The 14,587-nt window shown below is 37.5% G+C and overlaps 1 protein-coding gene across 14 annotated transcripts in view; it reads left to right on the top strand.

The window, feature by feature from the left end:
• mef2d (myocyte enhancer factor 2d) overlaps positions 1–13,848 on the top strand; it is a 67,048-nt gene extending 53,200 nt beyond the window's left edge. For 4 of the 14 annotated variants that reach the window (XM_067407513.1, XM_067407539.1, XM_067407522.1 and 1 more), the window contains exons 9-13: positions 1,570–1,694; positions 2,067–2,286; positions 4,068–4,136; positions 6,982–7,032; positions 9,785–13,848. In XM_067407513.1, coding sequence (XP_067263614.1) covers positions 1,570–1,694; positions 2,067–2,286; positions 4,068–4,136; positions 6,982–7,032; positions 9,785–10,175 — 856 coding nt within the window. In that variant the 3' untranslated portion in view covers positions 10,176–13,848. Of the gene's footprint in view, positions 1–1,567; positions 1,695–2,066; positions 2,287–4,067; positions 4,137–6,981; positions 7,033–9,784 lie in introns of all 14 variants that reach the window. The other 10 variants (XM_067407548.1, XM_067407575.1, XM_067407558.1 and 7 more) reach the window with 6 other exon arrangements.
• Positions 13,849–14,587: the final 739 nt, after the last annotated feature.

Consider the following 14,587-nt stretch of genomic DNA (forward strand, 5'->3'; position numbering starts at 1 on the left):
GCCTCTATCTTTATACCCTTGTAAAACTAAGAGGGGTTTAAATGCAAATGTTTGACGCTGGTTTGCTCTGCAGACACACTCTACCCATTTTGTTATCACGTGTTTTTTAGTGAAGTGTTTTTTTTCTGCATGATTCAGATAAGAGCTCAACAATGAGGTTTTTTTTTGTGTGTGTGTGTGGTGAATTTTTATTTTCCAGGCCAAGATTTTCAACAGCCCCACCACATAATATGATTTATTATATATACAGTACTGTGCAAAAGTCTTAGGCATGTTAGTATTTTTATTTAAAAAAAAAAAGGTTTTAAGCCAGTTATTGTCAGACTCCTTGTGCATACAAAAATCTCACTGGATTATTACAATGAATGTCAAAAGGAATGTTTGGAAATGTAAACTGATATTTCCCACTGACACACTACAGCAAAAGATATAAATAAATGGCTTAAAATATTTTTTTGTGTGTGTGAAAATACGCCTAGGACTTTTGCATAGTACTGTATATTTAATATTTTAACCATTTATATTTTATAAAACTACAAATAATGGCATATGGTGTAAAACATTACCAGTTTGTTTGATCATCAATGTTAGTCAGAAAAAATAACATTTTCTTGGTGCCATATTTAAATGAGCAGAATTCACAACAATGCTCAATACATCAAACAAAACCAAAAGATGTTGTGAGAGTTCTGCCAACTGACCTGAAACACTTTCAGACTAGGCCTTGACCATCCTTATTGTTGAGCTCTTCAGAATTTTAGGACATTTATCTTGCTATGTTTACATGGACATCTTTTGTTTCAATCAACTAACAATCAAAAAACTACTATCAAGATTTACTAAAGACACGCAGTGAAAAATGGACAGAGTTATTTTTGCAGCTGACCTTATTGCTATGCATTTGTAGGAGTTTCCCTTTTAGACACAAAATTTATATTGAGTATTTAAATGAATCATGCAAGGTGGTTTACTAAGGTTTGTGCTCGCCAATTTAATGGAATTTGCACCATTATTTACCGCTCAAAAAACGACGACATCTCTACATCAGCGCACATACGCAGTACTCTCCCGTTTCAATCCTATCAAGTGTTTACATGTCCTCTCGATCGAAGGATCAAAAGGTTTAAACCACCCCTTACAATCCGAATGAAATTTTAATCAGATTTGGCCAGTTCATTATGATTGACGTGGTTACATGTGACTTTTTTATTCCAACTCTGCTACTAGTCTGATTACAATTGGATTATTAGGGTCCATGTAAACGCAGCTGCTGTTTTGCCCTCAGATGAGAGTCTAGCGAGATGTTTAGAGTGACTGTCTGAAGATGTGGAGCTTATATTGTTGTTTATATGGACTGGTTAATTATTACTATTGTTAAGATGGCTTTTAATACTCTAAAATGATCTAAAATATTGAATATCTTCAGAAGTGTCAGGAATTTGAAGATTGTGTTCATATGTATACTTGTAGTCTTCACAAACAAGAGGTGTTTGTGTCCATTCTTTCCTTGCCCGGAAAGTTAACTCTTTGTACTTTTGACTCTATCTCTGTCTGTTTTTCTCTCTCTCTGGCTTTCCAGAACGCTCAGCGGTTAGGCGCCTCTCAAGTGACCCAGCCTCTTACCACACCAGTGGTTTCCGTGGCAACGCCGAGCCTCCTGACTCCATTCTCCATGCCAACCGCCTACAACACAGGTGAGTGTGACATCATAGTGATAAGCCAAGACATCCGTCATTTTGCAGGCCTGCACTCATTTGAGAGAAATGAACACAATCACGTTTTAGTTCACACTCCAGTGAGATGCTTTCAGGGGGTTTCGAATTAAATGAAGGTCATGCTCCATTTATCTCTTTTACTTGCACTCTTTCATTCTTTCACACTTAATGTTCCTCATTCCTTACCTCTCTTTCAAGAATAGATTTACAGTATCAATGGAATTTATTTTGAATATAAAAAGAAACAATAATTGAATATAGATGTTATAATATCATAACTATAGGAATCGGAGGCCACTAATAGAATTGTAAATGAATATACATTAAATGTTCCTCTTTGTTTTCATGCAGAGTACCAGCTAACAAGTGCAGATCTCACAGCCCTCCAGGCCTTTACGCCGTCGGGTGCACTGTTGCCAAGCAACATGACCAGTTGGCAACAGCAGCAGCCATCTGTATCCCAGCAACAACAGCAGCAGCCATCCGTATCCCAGCAACAGCCTCAGCAGCAGCAACAACAGCAGCAGCAACAACCACAGCAGATAACTTTGGCCTCCCTCAGTAATCTTGTGTACGTCTTATGCTTTTTACAAACTCTGTCTCTTGCTCGCACCTACTCACACATGCACCTGGTTCTTCACTAACCACATGTCCATGGTGTGAGCCCACATGCACCACATGTAGACTTCCTGTCTACAGTGGAGAGTTGTTTCAGTAATATTCACCTCTCTAGTCTTACTAGCTAAACCAATTCGATATTAAATATTTGCCTTGAAGTTACTAAGTTTAACTTTAGCTACATCTAACTAGATAAAGTTTAGTGGCCAACACTTTACAATCAAGTATATATGTTAACATAGTTAATGCAAAACATAACATGAAATAAAAATTAAAGTACAGTTCAGAAGTTTAGGGTCAGTGAGATTTTTATTTTATTTTTTTTTAATTAGCAAGGATGCATTAAATTGATCAAAAGTCACAGTGGACATTTATAATTTTACAAAAGATATAAACGTTGTTCATTTGAAACACGTTCAACATTGATTTCAATGATGGTGAGCACCAAATCAGCATATTAGAATGATTTCTGAAGGATCATGTGACACTGAAGACTGGAGTAATGATGCTGAATATTCAGCTTTTGCCATAGCAGAAATACATTTATATTTGAAAATAAATTAAAATAGGAAGCATTTTTTTTTTATTGTTATAATACTTCACAATATTGCTGTTTTAACTGTATTTTTGATCAAATAAATGTAGTCTTGGTGAGCATAAAGGACTTGTTTACAGCATTTATTAATTTAATGCATAATGTTAGTTACTACATAAACTATAACATTTCAACATTGCAAGATGTATAAATTAATTTAGTTAAATTATCATTAATCTAGATGATAAATTATGTAAAAAAAAAAAAAAAAAAAAAGTTCAGTTCATGATACCTAATGCATTAACGAGTTAAACTTTATTGTAAAGTGTTATTATTTAGCGTTTAGCTAACCTTCATTTTGTAGAAGCTGCATTAGCACAAACTAGTGTCCTTCCTAGATGGGCATTATTGTCTAGGTAGTCAGCTCATACATTTTGACACATGTCCACAGTAAACTGTTGTGAATTATTACATATTAATCTGCAATTTTATTCCCACTAGATATAATTGTAACAAATTAATCAAGTTGCACTTTGTGTCTCTGCTCCATCAGCTATAGAGAGAACATTGCTACTGCTCTGACTCAAAACTGTGTTACAGGGGCATCTAGACGCCCTGAAAATGATGTTCAGGATGTGAATTAAACGTACAGGGCAGAGTAGCTGAATGCCTGCGCTACCTAGTTTCCCTTTATGCATCACATAATAGCCCAAGGCTCAGGTCAAGGGCAGCTGTACGCTGCATTATTAGCACGACACATACATCTACTTTGATGTGAATTTGCTCAGATTTTTTTGTTTTTGTTTTTTTATGAGGTCATGATCTCATATTAGCAATCACATGAATAAGAAGCCTAACGATCATAGGTAGCACACAACCTAAAGCCTGTGTATTCTCCCTCAGAGATTGACCTAAATAACTCTTTTTGGTCTCGCACAGACGTTTTCCTCTTTTTCTTCCTCTTTCTCTCCTCCCCATTGCTCCCTATGGGGGGCGAACATCGAGGTGTTCTAGTCTGCCTTTAATGCTTGATAACAGCGGGGTTAGCGCTGCGTTACGCTCTCATTAGCGCTACTGTTCGCTTGGAGGGAGGGGGCATTTCTGTTAATGCTGAGTACAGATTTGCAGATTTCTGGAGCAGGTCTAACCTGCAGTGTGTGTGTGTGTGTGTTTGTGTGCTCTTTCTCATTTGTTTACAGCATGTGGGGCTCAGACAAACAGAACGGAGAGATGGCTCACTGCATCTCTGGTCTTGCTGCTAATCTCAGGTGAATGGTCCCCATGGGCACTCTGTGTCAGCCAGTCAAACCATAGGCTCTCTATGTTAGCCAGTCATATTCTGTGGGAGCTCTGTGTCAGCCTATTATGCGCCGCTGTCCTGTCTGTCACCTGCCACGGCCGAGTTGTCATGGTTACCGTCTTGGGCCGTGCTGAAGAATGTTCGCGCTTTGTCGTCTCGCAGATGACCATTTCATCATCAGAGTCTCTCTTCGTTAAATCCAACTTTGTGTCTTTTTATCTTTTTCTTGTTCATTGTTTATTGTTCAGTGTCCTGTGCGTGGTATAAACCGATTTACACAATGTTTTTTTCTAATGAATCTAGCACTTTGGTGCCCTGATAACTGAGCAGGTAGAGATTAGAATTGAAAAGTAGGACAGACATCTCCATCATGTCCTCCCAAGTGGGTCAGGACTCTCTGGGGTTCATTCGTCCGTCCGTTTGTAACCTGCTGCATGGCCACGCGTTCATCATGCCAGCATATCCTGCTCTCAGCCACCTCAAGCACCACATATTATGTAAACCAGGCTGTTTAATACAGCAGGTCAAGGCTTAGAAAGTTTTTCCATTACTATGCTGATCATTTGATCAACAGTAATGCACAATATTAAACATTATATGTCCATTCTATATAATGTTTTGTTTTATTTATGGTAGCAATATAGTTATGTTCACATATTGACACTTGAGCCTGCTTTTTTTCCACATGCTCGTACTGGTAAATGCCATTTAATATTATAAGTTCACATTATTTTTTGTCACTTAAGAGAGTATTATATGAATATTCTGTCATTAATTACTCACTCTCATGCCGTTTCACACCTGTAAGACCTTTGTTCATCTTTGGAACACAAATTAAGATATTTTTGAAAAAATAAGATTGCTCAGTGAGGTCTGCATTGACAGCAAGGTAATTTACACTTTCAAACGTCCAGAAAGGTAATAAAGTTATATTTAAAACAGTTCATGTGACTACAGTGGTTCAACCTTAATGTTATGAAGAGACGAGAATACTTTTTTACACCAAAAAAAAAACAAAATAATGACTTTTCAACAATATCTAGTGATCGGCGATTTCAAATCACTGCTTCATGAAGCTTCGAAGCTTTATGAATCTTTTGTTTGAAATCAGCGGTTAAGAGCGTTTATCAAACTGCCAAAGTCACATGAACCATCGAAATTTCGAAACGTTTCGAAACACTTATGACGTAACAAAGTCTCGTTTACTGAAATCACATGACTTTGGTGCTCTAAACCATTGATTTGAAACAAAAGATTTGTAATTTTCGTTATTTTTGGCAAACAAAAATATTCTCATCACTTCATAACATTAAGTTAGAATCACTTTAGTCACATTAACTGTTTTAAATATGTCTTTATTACCTTTCTGGACGTTTGAAAGTGTAAATTAACTTGCTGCCAATATAGGCCTCACTGAGCCATTGGATTTTATCAAAAATATCTTAATTTGTGTTCTGAAGATGAATGAAGGTCTTACGGGTGTAGAACAATAAGAGGATGAGTAATTAATGACAGAATGTTTATTTTTGGGTGAACTAAGTCAAGAAAGTGTCTGCTGAAAAACATCAATGCATTGATTTGTGGTTTTACTTGTGAAATATTTAGAAACAGTTGACCCTTCGCAATATTAAAATAGCAATTGGTGACTCTTTTATAATAAAAGTCTATGAAGAATCTGTTTGTTTAGATAGTTTAAAACAGAATTATAAAGAAATTATGTAATAATATTGTGAAACAATATATATATATATATATATATTTTTTTAGGGCTCATATTTTAGGTATTCAGGTTACAGGTGTTGTTTGCCAAATTAAAAAAAAATAGTTCAAGCTGTGGATTATTCCCAGATTAACATGAAAGCATCAGTAGTTCATTGTTAATTAATGTGCATGTTGATTCAGGTCATAGTATAAGCAATAGAAATTAGATTAGAAATGTTATCAGTTGTAATATGTTGTTTTTGATCAAGTAACAACAGCAATTCAGTTATAATAAAAAAGCAAATAAAAATTTGGGTTACACTTTATTAAACATTAAACATTATGTTTAGCCTTGCCTTTAACCTCCTTAACTCAAACTTGAATTTTTTATGAATTTAACTGTAATTTCTCTCACAGACCTCAAGGTGGCGTCATAGTAGTTTTAATTTTATCCCATATTTTATGGCCTCTCCACTCTCAGTTAAAAGAAGAAAATATTAATACAAATAGGCTGTATGTATAAGGTTTAGCAGGACTGAGATTATATTTTCATGTTTTCAGTGCAGCCATGAGCTGAATTCATTGATCAGTAATGCAGTGTCCTCATATCACTTGAACTTTATCAGGACTTCCCACTCTCCTGGCAGCAGCTGTTGCATTCTCTGCAAATATACAGTGAATTTCAAATGAATTTCTCTCTCGTTATGCCTGAGAAACCTGTCATTACGTCCCACTGTGGCCCTGACTCCCCGTTCCTTCTAATATAAATGCTAATGGAGCCGTGAGAGCTCCCCGCTGCTCCGCCACCCTGTCTTATGTTCTCATGTCATCAAATAATTTTTCCTTGTGCCGGCTTTCCCGACCGGACTGGGGTGAGGACTCACTTTCTGCTTTGCATGAGGCTGGGATATTTATTCCTGTATTTAGAAGCAAGCATTCAGTTGGGTTTCTTTGTCCTGCTGAACAAACAGTCCATGTTAACTGTCCATAGACGTCTGTCTGTCTCTAAACTGTTGTTGACGAGTAAATGCTGACATGTACGTGTGTGTTTGTAACATGACGTTGATTATTGCAGATGCTAGAGTGGGTTTTGCCTGTCTCTCTCTCTGCAGTGTGACATCTCAGGGCAGCTTACTCTTGGGCAGGGAGGAAGGGATCAGCTGGTACTGTATCTGGCTTTTCCTCTCTCCGTCTGTCTCTGTTTGTTGTCTGTCTTGTGGCGGTTTTCTATGGCTAATGGCGCTAACTCTCCTGCTCTCTCCTTGGTTTTCTCTCTCTTCAGTCTCTGGCTGCTTGGCTGTAGGAAGCTGGGCTTTGTCTTTGTCAGTGATTTGCTGAGTTGGCCTTTCTTTCTGTTTTGCATTAGAACATACTGAAACAGCACCTGCAGCATCATCAATCAACCTGTACAGGCCCGCAAGACCAAACCCACTCACCCTCTCGCTGTCCTATCTCTCTTTCCCTTAGTTAACTTACGTTTTCTTTAAAAACATTTTTTTTTTGCTTTTTTTTTGTCTTCCTCTTCTGTTTACTTTCCCCCTTTGTTTCCTTTTTTCCCTTTTTGATTTCTGTCTCCTTTTCACTTTTCCACTTCCTTTTCACTTTTCTTCTTTTCCTTTTCTTTACAATTACTTCACATTTTCTTTATCCTATCAGTTTTCCTTTCCTTTATTTCCTTTCCTATCCTTTAATTCTTCTTTGAATTTCCTTTCCTTTTCTTTCCTTTCCTCTTCTTCCGTTTCCATTTTCGATTTCTTATTTTCTTTTTCATTTAATTTCCTCTTCCATGTCGTTTATATTCCACTATATTGTGTCCTTTTCCATATTCTTTCCTTTCCTCCTCCTTTTCACTTTTCATTATTTTCCCTTTTAATTTAATTTTCTTCTTTCATTTCCATTTTCTTACCTTTTCGATTTCCTCTTATTTTCTTTTTCGTTTAATTTCCTCTTCCATGTCGTTTCCTTTCCTATTCCACTATATCCTGTCCTTTTCTATATCCTTTCTTTTCCTCTTCCTTTTCATTTTTCTTTCTTTTCCCTTTTAGTTTCATTTTCTATTCCTTTCCTTTCCTTACCTCCTTTTCTTCTATTTCCATTTTCTTACCTTTTCGATTTCCTCTTATTTTCTTTTTCATTTAATTTCCTCTTCCATGTCGTTTCCTTTCCTATTCCACTATATCCTGTCCTTTTCCATATTCTTTCCTCTTCCTTTTCAATTTTCTTTCTTTTTCTTTTTAGTTTCCTTTCATTTCATTTCCTTTCCTCCTCTTCTTCCATTTCCAATTTCTGTCCTTTTTTGATTTCTTATTTACTTTTTCATTTAATTTCCTCTTCCATGTCGTTTCCTTTCCTATTCTACTATATCCTGTCCTTTTCCATATTCCTTCCTTTTCCTTTTAATTTTTCTTGCTTTTTCCTTTCAGTTTCCACTTCTTTTTCTTTTTTCTTTTTTTTCTTTCTTTTCTTTTCTTTTCCACTTTTCCATTCATTTTTTCTTTCCAGTTCATTTCTTTTTCCTGTTGTTTCCCTTTTCCTTCCATTTTCAATTTCTTCCATCCTCTTCTCTTCTCTTCTCTTCTCTTCTCTTCTCTTCTCTTCTCTTCTCTTCTCTTCTCTTCTCCTCTCCTCTGGAAAACCACTAGAATAGCTTTGAGTAATCCCAACATAAATAATACACTAAATACAGTACATTAGGCTGCAGCCTAATTACACACACAAACAAACACACTCACTGCAGTTGAGGGTATGTGGCATGTTGTGCTGTGTAAAAGGAGGCTGACCAAGTTGTGACTGCATGGCTAAGAGGAGTAAAGTGACAGAGAGCTTCTGTGCATTTTATAGCCGCTTTATTGTACTGTTATTTTTTATATACTATAATGTGGCTGTACAAAGGTAGTGCAAAACATGGTAAAGTTGTAGGTAACGTAGCTGTTTGTCCACACGTATGTTTTTCGTCTTTAAAATATGCTTTGGTAACAAATCAAGTGTCCCCTCTTTAAAGGGTTAGTTCACCCAAAAATGAAAATTATGTCATTAATGACTCACCCTAATGTCGTTCCAAACCCGTAAGATTTTCGTTCATCTTCGGAACACAGTTTAAAATTTTTTAGATTTAATCCGAGAGCTTTCTGTCCCTCCATTGAAAATATATGTACGGTAGACTGTCCATGTCCAGAAAGGTAATAAAAACATCATCAAAGTAGTCCATGTGACATCAGTGGGTTACTTAGAAGTTTTTGAAGCATCTAAAATACATTTTGGTCCAAAAATAACAAAAACTACGACTTTATTCAGCACTGTCTTCTCTTTCGGGTCTGTTGTATATCCGCTTTCACTCCACAGTGACGCTGCTTCTTCTTCTTCTTTGCTGTTTTATGGCGGTTAGCATCCAGCTTATTGGTGCATTACCGCCCCCTTCTGCTCCGGACAGTGACGCGATTAGGACATCCGCAACATGGACACCTATGCATCATTTTAAAAAATATAGCAATACAAAAATACATGTAGAATAGCTTGAATACATTGTGCGTCTCCCTCAGACTGTAAACGAAGCTCGGGCGCACTAGACAATGCTGAATAAAGTCGTAGTTTTTGTTATTTTTGGACCAAAATGTATTTTTGATGCTTCAAAAACTTCTAATTAACCCACTGATGTCACATGGACTACTTTGATGATGTTTTTATTACCTTTCTGGACATGGACAGTCTACCGTACAAACATTTTCAATGGAGGGACAGAAAGCTCTCGGACTAAATCTAAAATATCTTAAACTGTGTTCTGAAGATGAACGAAGGTTTTACGAGTGTGGAACAACATGAGGGTGAGTCATTAATGACATCATTTTTGGGTGAACTAACCCTTTAATAGTGATGTCCATGATGTTGATTCTTCTTCTCTTTCTCCTTCTGCCATAGGCCTGTGGGAACGATCCCTCATGGAGCCACTCTGACGGTTAACACTAACCCCAATGTCAGCATCAAATCCGAGCCAGTGTCTCCTAACCGGGATCGCAGCACCCCTAGTTCAACTGCCGGAGCAGCGGGTGGTATATCGGGTCTGACCGTGACCCAGTATCCAGCGACGCTGCGTTTGGAGCCCACCGGCCGCTCTCCAGGCGACAGCATCAGCAGTAACGGCAGCTCTTATGAGGGAAGCGACCGAGACGACGGTGGGCAGACGCGCCCTCCCGATTTCAACTCTGCCGGCCTGGGTCTCCTCCGAGCTTCTGGAGAGCAACAGTCCCAAGCGGAGCAGCAGGAGTCAGCCAATGTGAAACGCATGAGACTGGACACCTGGGTCACATAAACGCTGAAGGAGAGAGCGAGGGAGCTGCTCTCTCACCCGCACATACACACACACCGACATAAACACACCCCTAGTGGCACCTGCTTTCAGCAGCCAATCTCAGTCCGCACTTAGACACATGCATGCGCCTGTCTCTCTCTCTTCCTGTCTCTCTCACTCTTGTCTCACTCTCAGACACACTCATATTTACTGGTGTGTGTATATATTTATATAAAATATGCATATATGATCACACACACGCACTAGATCTTCACACACACAGTTGCCAATCCAGGTGTAAACGTGTTCACGTATACGAGACTGAAGAGATGTACAAGGCGGAAGGGCTTTTGCTCGCATCTCTGATATCCCTCGCTCCTGCTCAGAGAGGCCGTCCGGATCTCAGATCAACTTTTACAGGCCTTACCGTCGACCTGATCAGAGTTCAGCGGCACTGCTCTGTCAAAACAGCATAACTGCTTGTTATGTTGCATAGACAAGCCTGTCAATCTCTTTTTTGTATCTATTTCTCTTTTGTTTTGTTTTGTTTTTGTATGAATGGTTGCATTTGCCATTTATCTTCTCGACTGACTCTTTCCCTCTTGCTTTTCCTGTTTTTTTTGTTTTTTTTTGACTATCTGCTTGAGCAGCTGCCTTTAGAATCGCCCTCGTTCCTTTTGTAACAACTTTAACGTAGAATCTTTATCTTTGTTTTTCTAACTGTGCAAAAACTAGCATAGTGTATTTGTGTGTGTGTGTGTCAGCTGTGAGACGGAGGTGCTCATTCATTCAATCGCTAAACACAATTCAGCCAAAAAACACAACTCGATCATGTTGGTTTACCATTTTTCGTTGTATCAATTCGTAACCTCGCGCCAGTCCCCTCGCTAGATGCGTGTGTCTATCGGCGGAGCTTGAAACGTGAACGGCGCTCCGCGTCCTCGATTTTCTGCGTACGTGTGAACTGTAAACGTAGTGTCGTTGATGGAAATGCTGATCTATCCGTACTAATGAGATCCAGGCGTGCAGGAAACACAGACATCTTCGTATCAGCCTGCAGTGTGTGGCTGCGTTCACGAGAGCAGCGGTCTGCCACATTATGCTATATTTATTGTTTTTGTCTGGCTGTGTAATTCAGAGATTAATTAGTTAACTTTATGGGACGGGTATGCTTAATTATTGTTTGTAAGATTCCATGAAAATAAAAAGCGGTCAAAAAAAGTCTGAGTTGTTTAACTCAGGATGCCGGGATTTTAGATGTTTGAGATCATGTATATACAAAATTTCTCAGTGTTTCAGTACAGGTTTATGTATAGCAAAAAGAGTTGGTGGCAAACACACATCTCAGCTAGGTCTTTTTAGCTAAGAAAGAGATGGAGGTTGTGTAGCGTTGTGTGTGTGTGTGTGTGTGTGTGTGTGAAAGAGAGAAGCGTTAAGATTGTACATAGCGATGTATGTTCACATATATTCTGCTGGGTCTTTCTGAAACAGCGCTGTAATCTCAGTGGAACCGTCTCTGTCAACCTCTACCTGTAAATAAACTGTACCGTGTTGTAAGTTATCAAGGTGGAGAGGCAGATGAAGGAGGATTTGACTGTTTTTAAGCGTGACTCTTTTCTGTCGTTTTTATCCTGATGGCGTGCACTTTAAAATCTCTCCCCTTATCCGCTCGCACACCTTCAGACACCCTCAAGTGAGGAATTTCGACTTCCTCGCATTTTCATTTACACGATCAGTCCACTTACACCTCTATCTCCAAACAGAGCGATTTCCTGATGGCTTGGAAGGGAATGCAACCTCCTTTCACTTATAAGACGTTTAAAAGCATTCAGGGAAGGACTTTTAGTTTTTGTTGTATTTTGGCTTATATTGCACTTCACGTGTTTATCCGTGAACAATAATAGAAGAAAAATGTAACGTTTTGTAAAAAGAAAACAAATAAAAAAGAATGTTGTACTGAAATCTAGATTAGGCTTTACACGTGTTGCAGATGTGACAATTATGTACACAAATTGTTTTCTGTGCATTAGTGTATTCTTTAAGTGACAAAGATGAAGGATGTTTCCGTGACGAGTTTGAAAAATTCAGTGAGGACAAACTTAGAAGGAAAATGGGGGTTCAAAAAGATTTCAAATACGGTGTATTCCCCTCTAAAACTATGACTTTTAAGTGTTAGTAAGATTAAGGTGAGACTCACCTGTCCGTCATCGGCTTCTCTACCTCTCGTATCTTCTCTTTCTCTCCTTTTCTCCACTCCTTCACTCACAGAGGAAGACAGAAGCCATTTCATTTCACCTCAACAGGTGGCCCACCTTTTGTTAAACCAGATTCCACACACACTCATTCATACACACACACACACACACACACACGACGGAGGCGGTGAGAGTAAGCGTTCATTCGGACTCATCACAGACCTGCGTTCGCATCCCTTCGACTGAGGTTCTAGAGCTACTGGGCGGATGTTTTCTAGAACTGCATCATAGCAGAGCGAGGCCTCTGCAAGCGCACCTGTTGACTTAAAGACTGTTGTGTCCTGAGCTTTGAACAAATGCAGTGAATTCTATGTACGTTTATAAGGTGACGGCTCGATACTCGAGGCCGACGCACATGGGATGGTCCGGCCCATCGAAGCACTGGCTTGTGTTGCTTTTAAGGCTAAGACGACATTCGAAAAGCTCTCGTGGAGACCTCGTGATAAAATTAGGAATCTGAGTAATCAAAGAAAAGACAATCGTCCGGTGAATAGTTCACTTTGGCCCCCGTATTCCCTTTGTATGATGTCTAGAGATTCTCACATACTTTTTCTCGTGTTAATTTGTGCTGGTGACAGTTTTATTGTCTGTTTTTAATATTATTGTTATGATGATTATCATTACCATTATGATTATCGTCACAGATGGTAATAATAATGATAAATTTAGAGAGACGGTTTTTATTTTTATTTGTTTTTTTGTTTTTTTTTTTGTGTAGGTTAGGCATCCTATTTTATTTTAATTTGATTTTATTTTATTATATATGAATATTATATAAATATATTTTCGTTTTCTTTTTTTGTTTTTCTTTTCCTTTTTTTTTTTTTGTTCTTCAAAGGGGTGTTACTAATATTGCACGATTTATTAAGTAAAACAAAACCGTTGTAGTAATATTAGTACTTCTTGCTAATTGAGGGAAGCGATAAAAGGTTCGATAGAATGACCAGTTCAATGCTGCAATTTTTAGTCAATTGTACAATAGTATCTACACATAGTTAAGGTGGGACATCCACACATTTAATTTATTCTGATCAGACACAATGCATGGGCGTCAGACAAGCAAAGAATGAGTCATATTATAAATAAACTGAAATGTAATTTCAATAAGAATATACAACACACAAAACTAGAATAGAAATTGAAGAAAAAAGTTTAAAAAAGAAAAATTATAGCTAATATATTGTGTTCGGCTAGTCTGCTTTGAGTTTTGTTGTAAAAAAAAAAAGACAAAAAAGAAAAAAATTCTGTTGTTTTCGGAGAATGATATACAATTTGTGTATATTTTCATAAACAAAGTATGCACTGATATGTTATTACAAATTCTATACTGCTTTTACAAAAGAGTGTTTGTTATTGTACCAAAGTATCCATTGTCCTTTATGACCCTCCCCTTTTGCGTATGTTTTATTGTATTTTATATATTAAATAGACAAGTTGACCTACACACAAGTATGAGTCTGTCTGTATTACAAGTTTCTGTGTGGATGAATTACTGGGTTGGATTGTTCTGTTTTCAGTGCACTCATCAGACTTATATTTGCATATTTATTTAGCAAATGCTATTATCCAAAGTGACTTGCAAATCTGGACAAACAAGCAATGATTTTTAATGAAGTAGCCAGCAATATTTACAGTTGTAACATTTTCTGAATTCTTAAAATATACATATATTCTCTGCATTTATTTGATCAGTAATATTGTGAAATAATACTATTTAAAAGATCTCATGATCCTTCAAAAATCATTCTAACAAGTTGATTGGGTGCTTTAGAAATGTTTCTTATTATAGTTTAAAGGGTTAGTTCAACAAAAATAAAAATTTGTCATTAATTTCTCACCCTCATGTCGTTCCACACCCGTAAGACCTTCGTTCACCTTCAGAATACAAATTAAGATATTTTTGATGAAATCTGAGTTTTTGTTTTTTTTTTATCTCTCATAGAAAGCAGTGAAATTACCACATTCAAGGTCCAGAAAAGTAGTAAAGACATGGTTAAAATAATCAACATGACTACACTGTTTCAACCTTAATGTTATAAAGCGACGAGAATACTTTTTGTGCGCAAAAACAAAACAAAAATAACTTTATTCAACAATTTCCTCTCTACCCTTGTAGTCTCCATGCAGTTCACACTGAAGACACATCACATAGCTCCCATGTTCTGTGTCAGAACACCA

Source organism: Chanodichthys erythropterus, chromosome 2, assembly GCF_024489055.1.
Source record: "Chanodichthys erythropterus isolate Z2021 chromosome 2, ASM2448905v1, whole genome shotgun sequence".
Lineage (NCBI taxonomy): Eukaryota > Metazoa > Chordata > Actinopteri > Cypriniformes > Xenocyprididae > Chanodichthys > Chanodichthys erythropterus.